This window comes from Marmota monax, unplaced genomic scaffold (assembly GCF_021218885.2).
Source record: "Marmota monax isolate L192 unplaced genomic scaffold, Marmota_monax_Labrador192_F-V1.1 WCK01_AAM20220418_F8-fsc00021, whole genome shotgun sequence".
Lineage (NCBI taxonomy): Eukaryota > Metazoa > Chordata > Mammalia > Rodentia > Sciuridae > Marmota > Marmota monax.
The window spans coordinates 11,156,285-11,174,010 of NW_026695228.1; the positions used below are offsets into that span (position 1 = coordinate 11,156,285).

General features: G+C 43.2%; 1 protein-coding gene across 4 annotated transcripts in view; it reads left to right on the forward strand.

Moving 5' to 3' along the window:
• The first annotated feature begins 4,254 nt into the window (after window positions 1-4,254).
• Ctdspl (CTD small phosphatase like) overlaps window positions 4,255-17,726 on the forward strand; it is a 115,514-nt gene continuing 102,042 nt past the window's right edge. For 2 of the 4 annotated variants that reach the window (XM_046436879.2, XM_046436881.2), the window contains exon 1: window positions 4,262-4,406. In XM_046436879.2, the coding sequence (XP_046292835.1) occupies window positions 4,328-4,406 (79 nt within the window). In that variant the 5' untranslated portion in view covers window positions 4,262-4,327. Of the gene's footprint in view, window positions 4,407-17,726 lie in introns of all 4 variants that reach the window. The other 2 variants (XM_058576765.1, XM_058576764.1) reach the window with 2 other exon arrangements.

Genomic DNA, 17,726 nt, shown 5'->3' on the forward strand with positions numbered 1-17,726 from the left:
TTCTTTATATATTAATGCATCATCTTCTGTATGTTTCCCTGCCTCTTGCATTGTCCCAACACACTCTGTTAATCTGCAGGAATTTTCTAAACACTGTCTGATTATGTCACTTCCATCCCCCACTCCCTAAATCAAGCCCAGATGTGTTTCCTGGTGTAGAAGGCTTTGCTTGATCTGGGCCCTATACATCACCAAAATCCTAAACCTAGCCATTTCAAATTTTGATCCCAATGTCCAGTGTTCTTTCCTCAGGGGCAACCTCACTCACTGCTCACCCTAGTATCCCTACAAGAGTCTTATCTCTACATTAATAGTCCACCTATTCCACCCATATCAGAGCTCTACTCTAGGGCTCTAACAGTCTCTAGTCCAGGCTGCCATCACCAATATGTCTTACCTTCCTATTTGTTCCTATCTTTGGCCCCTTGGGACCAAGTTCACCAGCCCTAGCCTTATGTTCCCCTGTCCTTGGCATTCCAATCTCTTCTCTATCACTCTTTGTAGCACTTTCTTTATAGGGTATAGGGTCATGGTCCTTCCTATGTTTTCTATTTGCCTTTTTAATAAAAAATGTTATCTGCTAGTTTTCAGTTTGAAAATATATTTAAATAAAAATTAAGTTAAACATGACACCTGTTTTTGTACAAGTGGTACAAGGTCACTGTATGATGGGAGTCTGGGAATTGTGACTTTCACCAACACTTTGGTGATCTTTCTAGATTCCCCTCAGACCCTTTTTACTGTTTCTGGGCCTCCCTCTCTGGGGATTGTTATGTGTTGACTTCCAATGGCTGTCTTCTGGTTGCTGGGGCCACTTTGCTCAAGTTCCCAGAGAGCCCTCAAATGGTTGGAGGCTTAAGGCCCCAAATGACCCTTAGCCATGATGACTGACTTGTGTGAGGGAATGAGCTCAACTCCTTAATTCTCACTTTGGACAAAGTGCTAAGATTCTCAGTGCCTAGAACAGAACCTACCACACAGAAGGCACTCAATAAATGTTGAATGAACAACTGTCAATCATATCCTTTAAAATTTCTGGAATTTTTATCATTCTTGGGTCTTTCTCATCCAAGATCAAAAAGAATTTGCTGAAATCTATTTTGGTATATTTGCTAATTTTTATATTTAATTATTTGATTGATCTTGAATATACAGTAAGAACTACAGTAACAATATATTTTCTCTTCATGGATAATCAAGTTGTTCCAATAAATTTTAAATGTTTCCTTCACATATAAAACCAAGATGTTGTGTTATTTAAGACCCTTTTGGTAAGGTGTTATCATTTAAAATGACCTTTTAGTAAGGTGCAATCATTTATAATGACACTTAACCACGATTATGTCACCATATGGAAAAATGTAACCAAGAATTTTAAACACTTTATAGCTACATAAAAATTTAGTCAGCATACAATTAAGGACAAGGGAAATGGAGGAAAATAAAGAGAGATTTAAGGATAGGATAATATTTTTCTTTGATTTCTATTAATATTTATAAAGTAAATAATAAATTGGAATTTTAAATGAAGCATATGGAAAGGAACAAGGGCTTTAAAAGACAGCTGTTTTCCTGCATGGACCTGAGATGAAGGTTGAGAGGTGATCTCAGGAAGTGAGGATGGTGGAGGTTGCAGGCGAGGGAAAATAGTTACTAAAGTGTTCCAAGGAGTCACTGCTGCAGAAGAGGCCAAACCATAAAGACTCCACATGTGAAAATCACTTCCTGTGGCTCTGTACTCCTAAGGACTGTTGAGTTCCTTCCTACCCTTGGTAAAGTGAACAGAACTTTTGGAAGTACCTTCACCCACCTGCCTCCAAAGGAATACCAGCCTTATCCACATGGACAGTGAGTCCCAGTGTTCCCATCAGCTGACTCTTGCTGATGGACTATTTGGGATGTCTCATCAACCAGAGAGCAGAGACACTGATCTCTGTGGAGATATACCAAAACTTGTAGAACTGTATCCCTAGAACCTCCCCAAACACCTATCTCTGTAAAGTCCCCTTCTGACTCCTTAGAATTCAGTAGTCTTTTTCAATTGAATTCAGAGAACATCTGAGTTCACCAGGCCACATAGCCAGAACATGAAGGGGCATCAAAAGCTGGGACAAGGGAAGTCCTGCACCTAATTCAGTCTGTAATTGGGAAGGTTAGCGAGGTCATGCCCTGGAGCCTAGTCTACTTAAACCTAGGCTTCTCTTCCTAACCAAAAGGGCATTTCAATCTTCTTGACTCAGCTGCCCCAGGTTACTCATTGGGATCCCAAAGTTGTCCTTTGAAGAACAGCTACTCATGGGTGAGCATACCTCAAGGGCAGTTGTCATCAGGTCTCCATCCCCACCTCGATGCAGTGCCAGAATGCCACTGTGGTCTTGGATTTGAGGGCAAAACACCCACCTCTTGACTAACAATTACATTTTACAGCAGGTCTGCTTAAGTGCTTTCCTACCTGCCTAATCTCTGCAGCCCTGTCCCAGGTCTCTCTCCAAAGAGGAGAGTGAGGTCTTTGGACTGACCTCTAGCAGAATCGCTTCAGGAAGTGTCTTTAAAACTTTGGGAAGGCTCACTGGTCCCCCGGGGGAGCACATGACCGGACTGAGTCCAGATCCAGGCTTGCGGGAGGCGGAAAATTTGGAAAGGTCCCGTCAGCCTCGCCTGCTTAAAGTCCCAGGGTTCAGGCAGGACTTGCCCTTAAGGCCCAAAGCGCGCGCTCTAGGCAGCGAGCGGAGGCCTGGAGTTCTCTGCCAGGCCGCCCACTCAGCCCCGCCCACCTACGTCACGCTCCGCCGGCCCGCCCAAGCTCTCTTGATTGGTGGAGAGTGAGCGAGAGCGCACCCCCCCACCACCCGCCCTCCTGCGGCACTGCCCCGCCCACTGGTTTACTGGGCAGTGAATGTGGCCCGCAAGTTGGAAGGAGAATGCGCTGATGCCTTAGGGATGAGACCCTCCGAGGCGGAGGGGGCGCTTTCTTGTCCTGTCCACTTTCTGGCCGTCGACCCAGGCCTGACCGTGATCGGTTTCCCAGCACATGCACCTTCCTTGCCCAGCGCGGCCCACCAGAGGCCCCTTTCACTCTTCAGCCCTCAACAGGGCCCCCAGACCACCTAGCTGCGGAACACCCGGAAATGCCCATTGCCCAGGTCTTTTCGGTGTCGACGCCCCCACGTGCCAGGGGGTAGATCCTCGAAGTCCTGCCGCCCCGCAAGCGGGCTTGGCTCGAGTGCTGATGCGGGTTCTGCCAGGGTCTACAGACTTCCCGGCGGGACATTTCTCGCCCTCGCATCCGGGGACCCTTCTACCACCCCACGTCACTCCCGGGTCTCACCGAAACTTTCCCGCATCTCCCTGATGCTCAGCGTCCCAGAGTCCTGCTCGCACCCCTCCGCGGGCCGCCTAGGTGTGAAGGACCACGGCCTTGCAGCCGGGGCCCCCGCGCCCACGCACCTGGCGGGTCGGTTACAGTGCCAGGACGCCCCTCACCCAGCATCCCCTACCGACCCCAGATGTCTACGAGACTCTGGCCTTGTCCAGGTAAACACCCGGTCTCGGGTGCCCTCGCTCTTGCCTCCTCGAGATTCCGCCTCAGCCCCCGGGCCCCCATACGCGCCGAATGCCACCCACACACCAGCGGGCCTCTGCCAGTCCACCCCCACGCCCCTCGTCCCACGCATCTGCCCCAGGCTCATCCCCCAGCCGTCACTCCACTCGTTTGCTCAGGTCTCCAGACACCCATCCCAGAACCCCTCTGACGCCCCCTCACCCCAAGCCTGCGCCCCACCCATCTGCCCCAGACCCCACCCCCTGCGCGCGGACGCCCCCTCCCGCCTCCACTCACCGCCCGCGTCTCGGCCCCGCGCCCCTCTCCCCCCGGGCGGGCGGGCAGCGCCGGCGGCGGCGGCGGTGGAGGCCGGTCCCCGGGCCGGGATACACCCACCCACCCGCCGGCCCTCCTTCCTTCCCTCCCTTCCTCCCTCATTCCCTCCCTCCTGCCCGCCCGCCCTCGCTCCTCGCTCGCTCCTTCCCTCTCGGCCGCCCGCCCGCTCCCGCTTCCCGCGGCGCCGGGCCTCCCGCTCCGCCTCCTCGTGCGCGGCTCTCCCGGGCGCGGCTCCGGGGTTCATGGTGACGAGGCGGCGGCCGCTCAAGCCCAGCAGCGGCGGCGGCTGCGGGAGCTGGGGCGCGGGCCCCGGCCGCCTCTCCCAGAGCGCGGGGCCGGGCGGCGGGCGCGCCCAGGCGGCGGCGGCGGCGAGCGGCCCCCCGCGCCGCGCCCCCGCGCGCCTGGCTTGCGGGGGGCCGGGCCTGCGGGCGGCCGCCGTGCCGCGCACCCATGGACGGCCCGGCCATCATCACCCAGGTGACCAACCCCAAGGAGGACGAGGGCCGGGCGCCTGGAGCGGGCGAGAAAGGTGAGGAGGGGCGCGGGCGGCTGCGGTGGGGGGCGTGTGCACACCCGCGCTGCCGGAGTTCACTGTGTGTGCCGGCACCGGCCTGGGGGAGGGTGCACCCGGCCAGGAGGGTGCACCCGGCCAGGAGGGTGCGTGGGTGTGGGATGCGCCTGGAGCAGAGTGTGCGTGTGCATGCGCTGGCAGAGAAGTTGTGATCAATCGTGTGTGTGCGCGGGTAGATTTCATGTGTGCACCTAACAGAACCATAGGAAAGGGTGTGTGTGCACTTAACAGAGAGGTTGTGGGTGTGCTGAGCATCTGACAGGTTGAGTGTGTGCACTTACATGTGTGTTTGCACATGCCATAATAGAGATTGTAAGGATATGTGTGTGTGTGTGTGTGTGTGTCCGCGCGCGCTCACGCGCGGGTGGGTGGGGGCTCGCACCTAACAGGTTTTGAGTGCATGTTTGCCTGAGAGTTTGTGCTTGTATCTTATGGAGAGGTTTGAATGTACTGGTCGAAGAGCTTGTGCAATATGTGTTCAGTAGTGGGAGCCTACAGAGACATTGTATGTGTTTTCACTTCTGACAGAGTTTGTGTATGTGTGTGATTGTATGCCTGTACCACCCAACACTTGACTAGCAGATTGAATATGTTATGTCCCTTCACTGGGAGGGTGTACATGTCACTCATCCACAGTGAGGCTGTATATGCATCTATATGTCTAACTATGAAGCTGTGCATTCAGATGTATGTGCACATCAGACAGTGAGGCCTTGTATCAGTGTATATTTAGCTGGCTGTGTGTGGGGGGGGAGGAGGGGTAGTGCTGAGCCATACCTTCTTTTGGGCTCTTGTCTGGGGGCCACCAGTCTGTTGGGAAGATCTACAAGGCCTAACCCTCCCACAGTCCTTTATTGACCCAGCTCTAACAGGCACTTGGGGAGTCCTTAAGGTGCCAGAAGTATCCCCTCCCAGAGATCTGACCAAGGGTTCAGCCAGTGCTGTGTTGCAGTATCTGGTTTGATTTTGGCCCCAGTCCCCCACTTCTGTTTTCTTCCTGCTCTTTTTATGTTTGTCTCTGCCTCCTTAGAGACTTGGTGCCCCCCTCTCTCAAGTGCCTTGCTTACTGTCCCTCTGGTGTCCTGAGGCTTGGACAGACTGTTTTGAAGGGCCAAGCAATCTGGCTTTTTTTGTCCTGTTGACTAAAGCTTGCCTCACTCTTCCTGCCCTGTGCTGTGCAAACACCTGGACCTTCCAGGGCCCCTTGCCCTCTCCAGGGCTGACCTGGCCACAGCGGACTTTGGAAAAGAGTCAGATTTCTTTCCACATGCTTCCACCCTTTCTGTACCAGTGAGCTAGGAGTGTGTCTCCTACTAGGAATCTGGGTGGGGGTGGGAGGAATGTTGAACTGCCCCTTCCCAAACAGAGGCCCCTAGACAAGCCACCAGGGAAATGGAAGGAACTATCAGAGATGCCCTCAGGATGGGGATTTGTCAACCCATTCGCACTTTTATAGACTGTAAACAGATGTGTCTGCAGATTGGTGTTCTTTCATACAAAATAAAGAATTAAAACTCTCCCAAGTAGTTTTCTATGTCTTAGAGATAGGCTAAAAATTTTTGCAAGAAGGTGCTCTGGGTGAAGCCCATGTCTCCCTGGGGTCCATGTGGGTAGCACCTGGGTGGTCTGGCCTTCTGCCACAGGGGCTGTGTTGCGGGGAACCCAGGTGGGTGTTTCTCCCAGGAAAGATTTGGCAGGATGCTTGCTGCCTGTGCTCCTTACGCGGTGTGGATTGAGTGCTTTGTGTGATGCTTTGCCAGAGGATCCTCAGGTTTTGTTGGGAGAGGTGTGCATAATGCAGGGAAATATTTAGAACCTGAGCCCTGCTGCTGCCCCCACCTGACTCCAGGAGCAGGCGCTTTGCCACATTTCCCTTTTCCTCTGACTGCTAAGATTTTTAAAGCAGAGTCAGTCAATCCAAACTCTATAAGTGCTTGTTTTCAGCGTATTTACATTGTTTTGCATAACAATCTTTAAATATCTTTAATAGCCTATTTTTGTTTTCCAGGGTCAGACTGGTGGGTTGTTAACTGATTAGGGGAATTCCTTACCTGCTGTCCTAGGGTGGGGTGGTTAGCTAAGTAGATGCTTCTGTTGAAGCATTAAAATTCTACTCAGCCGAAGAGGTAAAATTTTTACTTTCAAAAATAGGTATAATTTTGGTTATATGTAGTGTGACAATAAACCTGAGTGAAATTTTTAAACAGTTTATTCAGATTAGTAAGAACAGGCTCAGGGCTGGGGATGTGGCTCAAGTGCGCTCGCCTGGCATGCGTGCAGCCCGGGTTCGATCCTCAGCACCACATACAAACAAAGATGTTGTGTCCGCCGAAAACTAAAACATAAATATTAAAAAAATTCTCTCTCTCTCTAAAAAAAAAAAAAAAAAAAAAAGTACAGGCTCAGCAATGTTTCTAGCTTAAGTATATTATATCTCCAGACAGGCATGATATATTTTATATTATTTTAAATGGAAGTAAACAATTATTTTATTTTAATATTAATATTTTATTTAAATATTGGGCCTGGAATGTTTGGAAGTTTTGTGGTAGGAAAGAAACAATTGGTTTGAAATCATTACTTTTATCATTTATTCTGTAAAATAGGAATAATAGTGACCATCTCTTGGGTTTCATGTGAGGGTCAAAAGAGATGTGTCCATTGAGGACGGTGCCTATTTCACCAATATGTCACTATCCTGTAAACCCTTCTGTCAGTGTAGATTTACAAAGGAAGTATGAAGTACAAGCTATAGTGTTTTGCATGAGTTGAATTTCTTCTTGACACTTTGCCACATGGTGGTGGCACCGCTCAGAGATGACAGTCACTGTCAGCCTCGCCTGTCATGCAAGATTTATTTCTTACAGTCATGTTTGATTTGGCTGATAGAGTTAAAATGCAAAGATGAATTTCCCAAAAGTTTAACTCAGGGTATTTTGCTATCTGAAAATTTCCTCTTTAAATCAATGAGAAAAAGTCAAACAGTACAGTAGATAAGTAGACAAAAGATATGAAGGAAAAAATAATGGGGGAGGAAATCTGAAAGGCCAATGAATATATGGCCTTCTGTTCATGTGAAATGTTTTCATGTGTCAGCTTGGATAAACATTTAAACCTGTCAATGTTCAGTAGATAAAGGTTTGTGAAATAGGTACTCGATAGACGTTTGTGATAAAATAAAGCAAGTACAGACTTTTAAAAGAGTGATTTAGTTTTGAATTAGTTAGTAATGCATTTGGCTGCAAGTAATAGAAAGCCAGACTTAACTGTGGCTTAAACCAATAGTTGTTTCTTCCTTTCATATAATAAGCAGTCTAGAAGTAGGCTGCTGCTGGCTTTGGTTTAGCAGCTCATTGCTATCAGGGCCAGTGTCACAGTGATTCTCTTTTGACTTTCCCTCAAGTTGTAACATGGCTGCAACCCCTCCAAACACTAGCCACCTTCAGGGCAGGGGAAAAGACAGTGCCAGTCATGTCTTTCTTTCCCTTTTTTCTGGAAAGCAAAAAGATTTCTAGAGACTGCCCAGCAAATTTTTGTTCATGGATCACATGGCCTCCCCTGGCTGCAAGCAAAGTGAGGAAAGTGTTTCCAGCTTTCCCTTCCTTATAAGAGGCAGGAGAGAAAGTTAGAAACGGGAGGGAACAGTTTCAGGTTCAGCCAGTTGACAGAGTTGGCTATGCTTCGAAGCCCCAGTTCTCCTTCTAAGTTTCTCAGAGAAATTATCTCATTTTCACTGAAAGAAGTATGTGCAAGGATTTTCAATGATGACTGCATTGCTTAACAATAGCAAAAACTGGAACCGTTCTGTGTCAACAGGCAAATAATTAGACCATGGTACCTCAGTTCTTCAGACTTCTATGAGGCTGTTGGAAAGAATGAGTTAAATTAGATCTAAACATACTGACATGTGAATTTCCAAGACATTTTAAAGGGAGAGAAGGAATTTGAAGAATGATATAAACATATGATCCTATCTGTAAAAAAAATCACTTATAACTGTATATATGTCAAGAAATACACAAAAATAATCTGGAAGGATATAAACTGACAACTACCATTATCTCTGGGGACAGAACTGGGCTGGGAAGTGATAGAACTTTGCCTTTTTATTTAAATATTAATGAAAATATACTTGTGTTTGACTTATTTATTTATTTATTTTTAGTTTAAAGAGGAAATTTCCATATTGGCTGCATCACTTTACCCAAAGGACTTAAAAACAGCACACTACAGAGATGCAGCCACACCAATGTTTATAGCAGCACAATTCACAATAGCTAAATTGTGGAACCAACCTAGATGCCTTTCAATAGATGAGTAGATAAAGAAAATGTGGTCTATATATACAGTGGAATACTACTCAGCATTAAAAGAGAATAAAGTCAGGGTATTTGCAGCTAAATGCATGGAGTTGAAGGATATTATGCTAAGTGAAGTAAGCCAATTCCAAAAAACCAAATACCGTATGTTTTCTCTGATATGAGGATGCTGATCCATAATGGAGATGGGGAGGAGAGCATGGGAGGAATAGAGGAAATTTGGATAGGGAAAAGAGGGGGTAAGAAAGATGGAATGAGATAGACATCATTACCCTAAGTACATGTATGAAGACACAAATGGTGTGATTCTAATTTGTGTACAACCAGAGACATGAAAAATTGTGCTCTATATGTGTAATATGGGTCGAAATGCATTCTGCTGTCATGTGTAACACATTAGAATAAATAAATAAATAGGAAATTTCCCATAGCTCTTTGGAAAGAAATAGTTTGAGGGAATTGCACAATAATAAAACAAAGCCAAGAAACCTCAATTAGTATGCAATATTAGCAAGAACATATCAGTGCTCATTAAACAGCTAATTATTTGGTGAACTAATACATTTCCCTGATGAGATTTCTGCAGGCAAGTTTGTTTGATACATTGGTCCAAGGTGGGAGGTATAAGCAAGTGTTTGTAGCTCTTAACCTTAAACCAGAAACCTTTAACATCTGGATGCCAACAGAATTATAGCAAAGAGAAGACTCTTAGAAGTAAAAATTATTTCAGATGACAGAACAGATCTGAAGTAGGTTCAGTTTGATTTAACTTTTTAAAGTTGAACTTTTTATTTAGAGATCATGTGGATTCACATGCAGTTGTAAGAGATCACACAGAGATTCCTCTTTCCTCTCTACCCAGTTTCCCCCAGTGTTTACGTCTTGCAGAATGATAGTTAACAGCATGGATGTTGACATTCACATAGCCAAGACAGAAAAATTCCACCACCTGGAGGATCTTTCATGTTGCCCTTTCTAGCCAAACCTGGTCTCTTCCTGTCCCTGACCCCTTCCTAACCCACTTGCAACCATTATTCCGTTTTCCATTTCTGAAATGTTGTCATTTTAAGAATGTTGTTTAAGTGGAATCAAACAATATGCAGCCTTTTGGAATTGCTTTTTTTTTTTTTTTGCCTCAGCATGATTCTCTGGAGATTCATCTAGCTTGTTACTTGTATTAAGAATTTGTTCATTTTTTATTGCTAAGTAGTGTTCAGCAATATGGATATGCCACAATTTATTTGACTGTCACCCTTTGAAGGATATCTGTGTGTGTTTTTTTTTAAATTTTCTAGATTTTGGATACTATGAATAAAACTGCTATAAACATTAGTATAAACTTTTAGGTGTGAACCCCAGTCTTCATTTCTCTGAGGTAAAATGACCACAAGTGAGTACGGGTCAGTTACCGGGTCACATGGTAGCTGCATGTTTACTTTTTAAAGATACTACCAAAATGTTTTCTTGGGTAAATGTACCATTTTGCTACCTAATAGATGTGTAGGGGTAGCTCATTATGGTTTTACTTTGCAATTCATTGATGACTAATGATGTTGAACATCTTTTTGTGTGCTTATTTTCCTTCTAAATATCGTCTTTGGTGAGATGTCCCCTCCTATCTTTTGCCTGTGTTCTAATTGGATTTTTCTTCTTTTTATAACTGTCAAGTTTTGAGAATTCTTCACATATTCTAGATATTAGTCCTTAGATATGTGGTTTGCAAACATTTCTCCTAATCTGTAGTTTGTCTTTCCTCCTCTTTCAAAGTCTTTTACAGAGCAAAAGTTTTTAAATTTGATATGGTGCAATTTATTGATTGTGCTTCTGGTGTCAAGTCTAAGAACCCTTTGCTTAGCACCAGATCCCAAAGGTTTTTTACTGTTTTTTTTTTCTTTTTTTCCAAAAGTTTTGTAGTTTTACATTTTACATGTAAGCATATGAACCATTTTGAGTCCGTTTTGTTTGTTTAATTTATTTTTGTACTGGGGATTTAACCCAGGGTTACTTTACAGCTACAGATTTATCCCTAGCCCTTTGTATTTTATTATTTTTAATAAATATTTTGAGACAGAATTCTATTGAGTTGATTAGGGCCCCTTAAGTTAGAGACTGGCCTCAAACTTTCAATTCTCCTGTTTGAACCTCCAAGTCACTTCTTGGTCTGTTCTTTTTTTTTTTTTTTTTGCCGCAGGGAGGGATACCAGGGATTGAACTCAGGGGCACTGGATCACTGAGCCATATCCCCAGCCCTATTTTGTATTTTATTCAGAGACAGAGTCTCATTGAGTTGCTTAGCACCTTGTTTTTGCTGAGGCTGGCTTTGAACTCACGATCCTCCTGCCTCATCCTCCCAAGCCGTTGAGGTTACAGGCATGTGCCACCACACCTGGCTTCTTAGTCTGTTTTTTAATAAGCTATGAAACTTAGGTTTAGTTTTTCCCCTTGTATTTCTAGTTGCTTCATCTGCATATCTGGAAAAACTGTCTATTTTTCCTCCTCTGAATTTTTTTGTATCTTTGTCAAAAATCAATTGAGCATATCTGTGTGGTTCTGTTTTGGGGTTTTTAAATTTTGCTCCACTGGTCTGTGTATCTATCCCTCTTTCTATAGCATGCAATATTGATTACTGTAGCTAAGTAATAAGTCTTGAAATAGGGTAGACTGATCCCTCCAACTCTTGTTCTTTTTCAAAATTATTTTAGCTGTCAAAATTGTTTCATTTTCATACACCTTTTATAATAGACTTGTCTATACTTTAAAAAAGAGATTTTTATAAGAACTGAATTAAACCTGTATATTAGTTTGAGAAAAATTGATATCTTTATTATTTTAAGTCTTCTAATCAATGAACACATCTCTTTATTCATTTATATCTTCTTTGATTCTGTCATTAGGGTTGTATGGTTTTCATTAAACAAGTCCTGTTAATTTTTTTTATTACATTTATATCTGGGATATGCCCCCCGACAGTTATAAATTGTACTGTATTTTAAATTTTGATGTTCCATTATTCAGTGTTTTTTTTTTGTTTTTTTTTAATTTTTTATTGTTGGCTGTTCAAAACATTACATAGTTCTTGATATATCATATTTCACAATTTGATTCAAGTGGGTTATGAGCTCCCATTTTTACCCCATATACAGATTGCAGAATCACATCAGTTACACATCCATTGATTTACATATTGCCATACTAGTGTCTGTTGTATTCTGCTGCCTTTCCTATCCTCTACTATCCCCCCTCCCCTCCCCTCCCCTCCCCTCTTCTCTCTCTGCTCCCTCTACTGACATTCGTTTGTCCCCCTTATATTATTTTTCCCCTTCCCCTCACTTCCTCTTGTATGTACTTTTGTATAACTCTGAGGGTCTCCTTCCATTTCCATGCATTTTCCCTTCTCTCTCCCTTTCCCTCCCACCTCTCATCCCTGTTTAATGTTAATCTTCTTCTCATGCTCTTCGACCCTACTCTGTTCTTAGTTACTCTCCTTATATCAAAGAAGACATTTGGCATTTGTTTTTTAGGGATTGGCTAGCTTCACTTAGCATAATCTGCTCTAATGCCATCCATTTCCCTGTAAATTCTATGATTTTGTCATTTTTTAATGCAGAGTAATACTCCATTGTGTATAAATGCCACATTTTTTTTATCCATTCATCCATTGAAGGGCATCTAGGTTGGTTCCACAGTCTAGCTATTGTGAATTGTGCTGCTATGAACATCGATGTAGCAGTGTCCCTGTAGCATGCTCTTTTTAGGTCTTTAGGGAATAGACCGAGAAGGGGAATAGCTGGGTCAAATGGTGGCTCCATTCCCAGCTTTCCAAGAAATCTCCATACTGCTTTCCAAATTGGCTGCACCAATTTGCAGTCCCACCAGCAATGTACAAGTGTACCCTTTTCCCCACATCCTCGCCAGCACTTGTTGTTGTTTGACTTCATAATGGCTGCCAATCTAACTGGAGTGAGATGGTATCTTAGGGTGGTTTTGATTTGCATTTCTCTGACTGCTAGAGATGGTGAGCATTTTTTCATGTACTTGTTGATTGATTGTATGTCCTCCTCTGAGAAGTGTCTGTTCAGGTCCTTGGCCCATTTGTTGATTGGGTTGTTTGTTCTCTTATTGTCTAATTTTTTGAGTTCTTTGTATACTCTGGATATTAGGGCTCTATCTGAAGTGTGAGGAGTAAAGATTTGTTCCCAGGATGTAGGCTCTCTATTTACCTCTCTTATTGTATCTTTTGCTGAGAAAAAACTTTTTAGTTTGAGTAAGTCCCATTTGTTGATTCTAGTTATTAACTTTTGTGCTATGGGTGTCCTATTGAGGAATTTGGAGCCCGACCCCACAGTATGTAGATCGTAGCCAACTTTTTCTTCTATCAGACGGCGTGTCTCTGATTTGATATCAAGCTCCTTGATCCATTTTGAATTAACTTTTGTGCATGGCGAGAGAAAGGGATTCAGTTTCATTTTGTTGCATATGGATTTCCAGTTTTCCCAGCACCATTTGTTGAAGATGCTATCCTTCCTCCATTGCATGCTTTTAGCCCCTTTATCAAATATAAGATAGTTGTAGTTTTGTGGATTGGTTTCTGTGTCCTCTATTCTGTACCATTGGTCCACCCGCCTGTTTTGGTACCAGTACCATGCTGTTTTTGTTACTATTGCTCTGTAGTATAGTTTGAAGTCTGGTATCGCTATACCGCCTGATTCACACTTCCTGCTTAGCATTGTTTTTGCTATTCTGGGTCTTTTATTTTTCCATATGAATTTCATGATTGCTTTCTCTATTTCTACAAGAAATGCCGTTGGGATTTTGATTGGCATTGCATTAAACCTATAGAGAACTTTTGGTAATATCGCCATTTTGATGATGTTAGTTCTGCCTATCCATGAACAGGGTATATTTTTCCATCTTCTAAGATCTTCTTCTATTTCTCTCTTTAGGGTTCTGTAGTTTTCATTGTATAAGTCTTTCACCTCTTTTGTTAGGTTGATTCCCAAGTATTTTATTTTTTCTGAAGATATTGTGAATGGAGTGGTTGTCCTCATTTCCATTTCAGAGGCTTTGTCGCTGATATACAGGAATGCCTTTGATTTATGCGTGTTGATTTTATATCCTGCCACTTTGCTGAATTCATTTATTAGCTCTAATAGTTTCTTTGTAGACCCTTTTGGGTCTGCTAGGTATAGAATCATGTCATCTGCAAATAGTGATAATTTAAGTTCTTCTTTTCCTATTTTGATGCCTTTAATTTCTTTCGTCTGTCTAATTGCTCTGGCCAGTGTTTCGAGAACTATGTTGAACAGAAGTGGTGAGAGAGGGCATCCCTGTCTTGTTCCAGATTTTAGAGGGAATGCCTTCAATTTTTCTCCATTCAGAATGATGCTAGCCTGAGGCTTAGCATAGATTGCTTTTACAATATTGAGGTATGTTCCTGTTATCCCTAGTTTTTCTAGAGTTTTGAACATAAAGGGATGCTGTACTTTGTTGAATGCTTTTTCCGCATCTATCGAGATGATCATATGATTCTTATTTTTAAGTCTATTGATGTGGTGAATAACATTTATTGATTTCCGTATATTGAACCAGCCTTGCATCCCAGGGATGAAAACTACTTGATCATGGTGCACAATTTTTTTGATAAGTTTTTGTATCCGAGTGGCCAGAATTTTATTGAGGATTTTTGCATCTAGGTTCATTAGAGATATTGGTCTGTAGTTTTCTTTCTTTGAAGTGTCTTTGTCTGGTTTCGGTATCAGGGTGATGTTGGCCTCGTAGAATGAATTTGGAAGTTCTCCCTCTTTTTCTATTTCCAGAAGTAGCTTGAAAAGTATTGGTATTAGTTCCTCTTTAAAGGTTTTGTAAAACTCTGCTGTATACCCATCCGGACCTGGGCTTTTCTTAGTTGGTAGTCTTTTGATGGTTTCTTCTATTTCCTCAATTGATATTGGTCTGTTTAGGTTGTCTATATCCTCCTGACTCAATCTGGGCAGATCATATGACTTAAGAAATTTATCTATGCCTTCACTATCTTCTAATTTATTGGAGTATAAGGATTCAAAATAATTTTTGATTATCTTCTATATTTCTGAAGTGTCTGTTGTGATATTGCCTCTTTCATCCCGTATGTTAGTAATTTGAGTTCTCTCTCTTCTTCTCTTCGCTAGCATGGCTAAGGGTCTGTCGATTTTGTTTATTTTTTCAAAGAACCAACTTTTAGTTTTGTCAATTTTTTCAATTGTTTCTTTTGTTTCGATTTCATGAATTTCAGCTCTGATTTTAATTATTTCTTGCCTTCTACTTCTTTTGCTGTTGTTTTGCTCTTCTTTTTCTAGGATTTTGAGATGAAGTATGAGATCATTTATTTGTTGGTGTTTTCTTTTTTTAAGGAATGAACTCCAAGCAATGAATTTTCCTCTTAGAACTGCTTTCAATGTGTCCCATAGATTCCGATATGTTGTGTCTGTGTTTTCATTAATCTCTAAGAATTTTTTAATTTCTTCCTTGATGTCTTCTATAACCCATTGATCGTTCAGTAACCTATTGTTCATTCTCCAAGTGATGTATTCTTTTCCCTTCCTTCTTTTATCATTGATTTTCAGTTCCATTCCATTATGATCAGATAGGATGCATGGTATTATCTCTACTCCTTTATATTGTCTAAGAGTTGCCCTGTGACATAATATATGATCTATTTTTGAGAAGGATCCATGTGCTGCTGAGAAAAAAGTGTAACTGCTTGATGTTGGGTGGTATATTCTATATATGTCAATTAAGTCTAGGTTATTAATTGTGTTATTGAGTTCTATAGTTTCCTTATTCAACTTTTGTTTGGAAGATCTGTCCAGTGGTGATAGAGGTGTGTTGAAGTCTCCCATGATTATTGTATGGTGGTCTATTAGACTCTTGAACTTGAGAAGAGTTTGTTTGATGAACATAGCTGCACCATTGTTTGGGGCATATATATTTATGATTGTTATGTCTTGTTGGTGTATGGTTCCCTTGAGCAGTATGTAGTGTCCCTCTTTATCCCTTTTGATTAACTTTGGCTTGAAATCTATTTTATTTGATATGAGTATGGATACTCCTGCTTGTTTCCGAAGTCCATATGAGTGATATGATTTTTCCCAACCTTTCACCTTCAGCCTATGTATGTCTTTTCCTATCAAATGCGTCTCCTGTAGGCAGCATATTGTTGGGTCTTGTTTTGTGATCCATTCTACTAGCCTGTGTCTCTTGATTGGTGAGTTTAAGCCATTAACATTTAGGGTTATTATTGAGATATGGGTTGTTCTTCCAGCCATATTTGTTTATTTATGTTACTAAACATGGTTTGTTTTCCTCTTTGATTATTTTCCCCCCTTTAGTGTCCTACCTCCCACTGTTGGTTTTCATTGTTATTTTCCATTTCCTCTTCCTGTAATGTTTTGCCAAGGATGTTTTGAAGAGATGGTTTTCTAGCTGCAAATTCTTTTAACTTTTGTTTATCGTGGAAGGTTTTAATTTCATCTTCCATCCTGAAGCTTAATTTCACTGGAAACACAATTCTTGGTTGGAACCCATTTTCTTTCAGTGTTTGAAATATGTTATTCCAGGATCTTCTCGCTTTCAGAGTCTGTGTTGAAAGATCAGCTGTTATCCTGATTGGCTTACCCCTAAATGTGATCTGCTTCCTTTCTCTTGTAGCTTTTAAAATTCTCTCCTTATTCTGTATGTTGGGCATCTTCATTATAATGTGTCTAGGTGTGGGTCTCTTATGATTTTGCACATTCGGCGTCCTGTAGGCTTCTAGGATTTGGGGTTCTGTCTCATTCTTCAAGTCTGGGAAGTTTTCTCGTATTATTTCATTAAATAGATTGCTCATTCCTTTGGTTTGAAACTCTGTCCCTTCCTGTATCCCAATGACTCTTAAATTTGGTCTCTTGATGTTATCCCATATTTCTTGGATGTTCTGCTCATGGTTTCTTAACAGTCTTGCTGAGCTGTCTATGTTCTTTTCAAGTTGAAATACTTTATCTTCATTGTCTGATGTTCTGTCTTCTAAGTGTTCTACTCTGCTGGTAGTATTCTCAATTGAGTTTTTAAGTTGGCTTATTGCTTCCTGCATTTCTAGGATTTCTGTTTGTTTGTTTTTTATAACCTCTATTTCCCTGTATAGTTGATCTTTTGCTTCTTGGATTTGTTTATGTAATTCATTGTTGAAGTGATCTTTCATTGTCTGATTTTGCTGTCTGTTGTCTTCCTTGAGACTCCAGATCATCTGAAGCATGTATATCCTGAATTCTTTATCTGACATTCCATCTGCTGCAGCTGTTACCTCTTCTAACGTTGAGTTGACCTGCAATGCTTGTGGTCCTTTCTTTCCTTGTCTCTTCATACTGTTCGCGTTCCTTTCTACTTGGTGAAACTGTTGTGCTATTGAATTTTCCCCCTATAAATTTATATTGGTCTTGTATAGTTGCAAAGTCTCCCTCGCAGGCGCGGGCGGCGGCTCTGTCCCTCTGCGGGCCGCTAGGCTTGTTCTGTCGGTGGTCACAGTTCTGTCTACTTTGCAGGCGCAGGCAGCGGCACTGCCCCTCTGCAGGCCTCTGGGGCTGTACTGCCAGTGGGTCGCAGGTCCGCCTACCTTGCAGGCGCGGGGGGTGGGGGGCGGCTCTACCCTTCCTCAGGCCACTGGGCCTGTTCTGTCTCTCGGTTGCAGGTCTGGCCTGTTCTGATGGTGGTCACAGTTCCGTCTACCTTGCAGGCGCAGGGGGGAGGGGGCGGCTCTGCCTCTCAGCAGGCCGCTGCTCCTCTTCTGCCGGTGGGTCGCAGGCCTGCCTACCTTGCAGGAGTGATTGGAAGCTCTGTCCCGCCGCGGGCCACTGGGCCTTTTCTGTCGGTGGTCACCGTTCCACCTACCTGGCAGGCGCGGGGGGTGGGGGGCGGCTCTGCCCCTCAGCAGGCCGCTGGGCCTGCT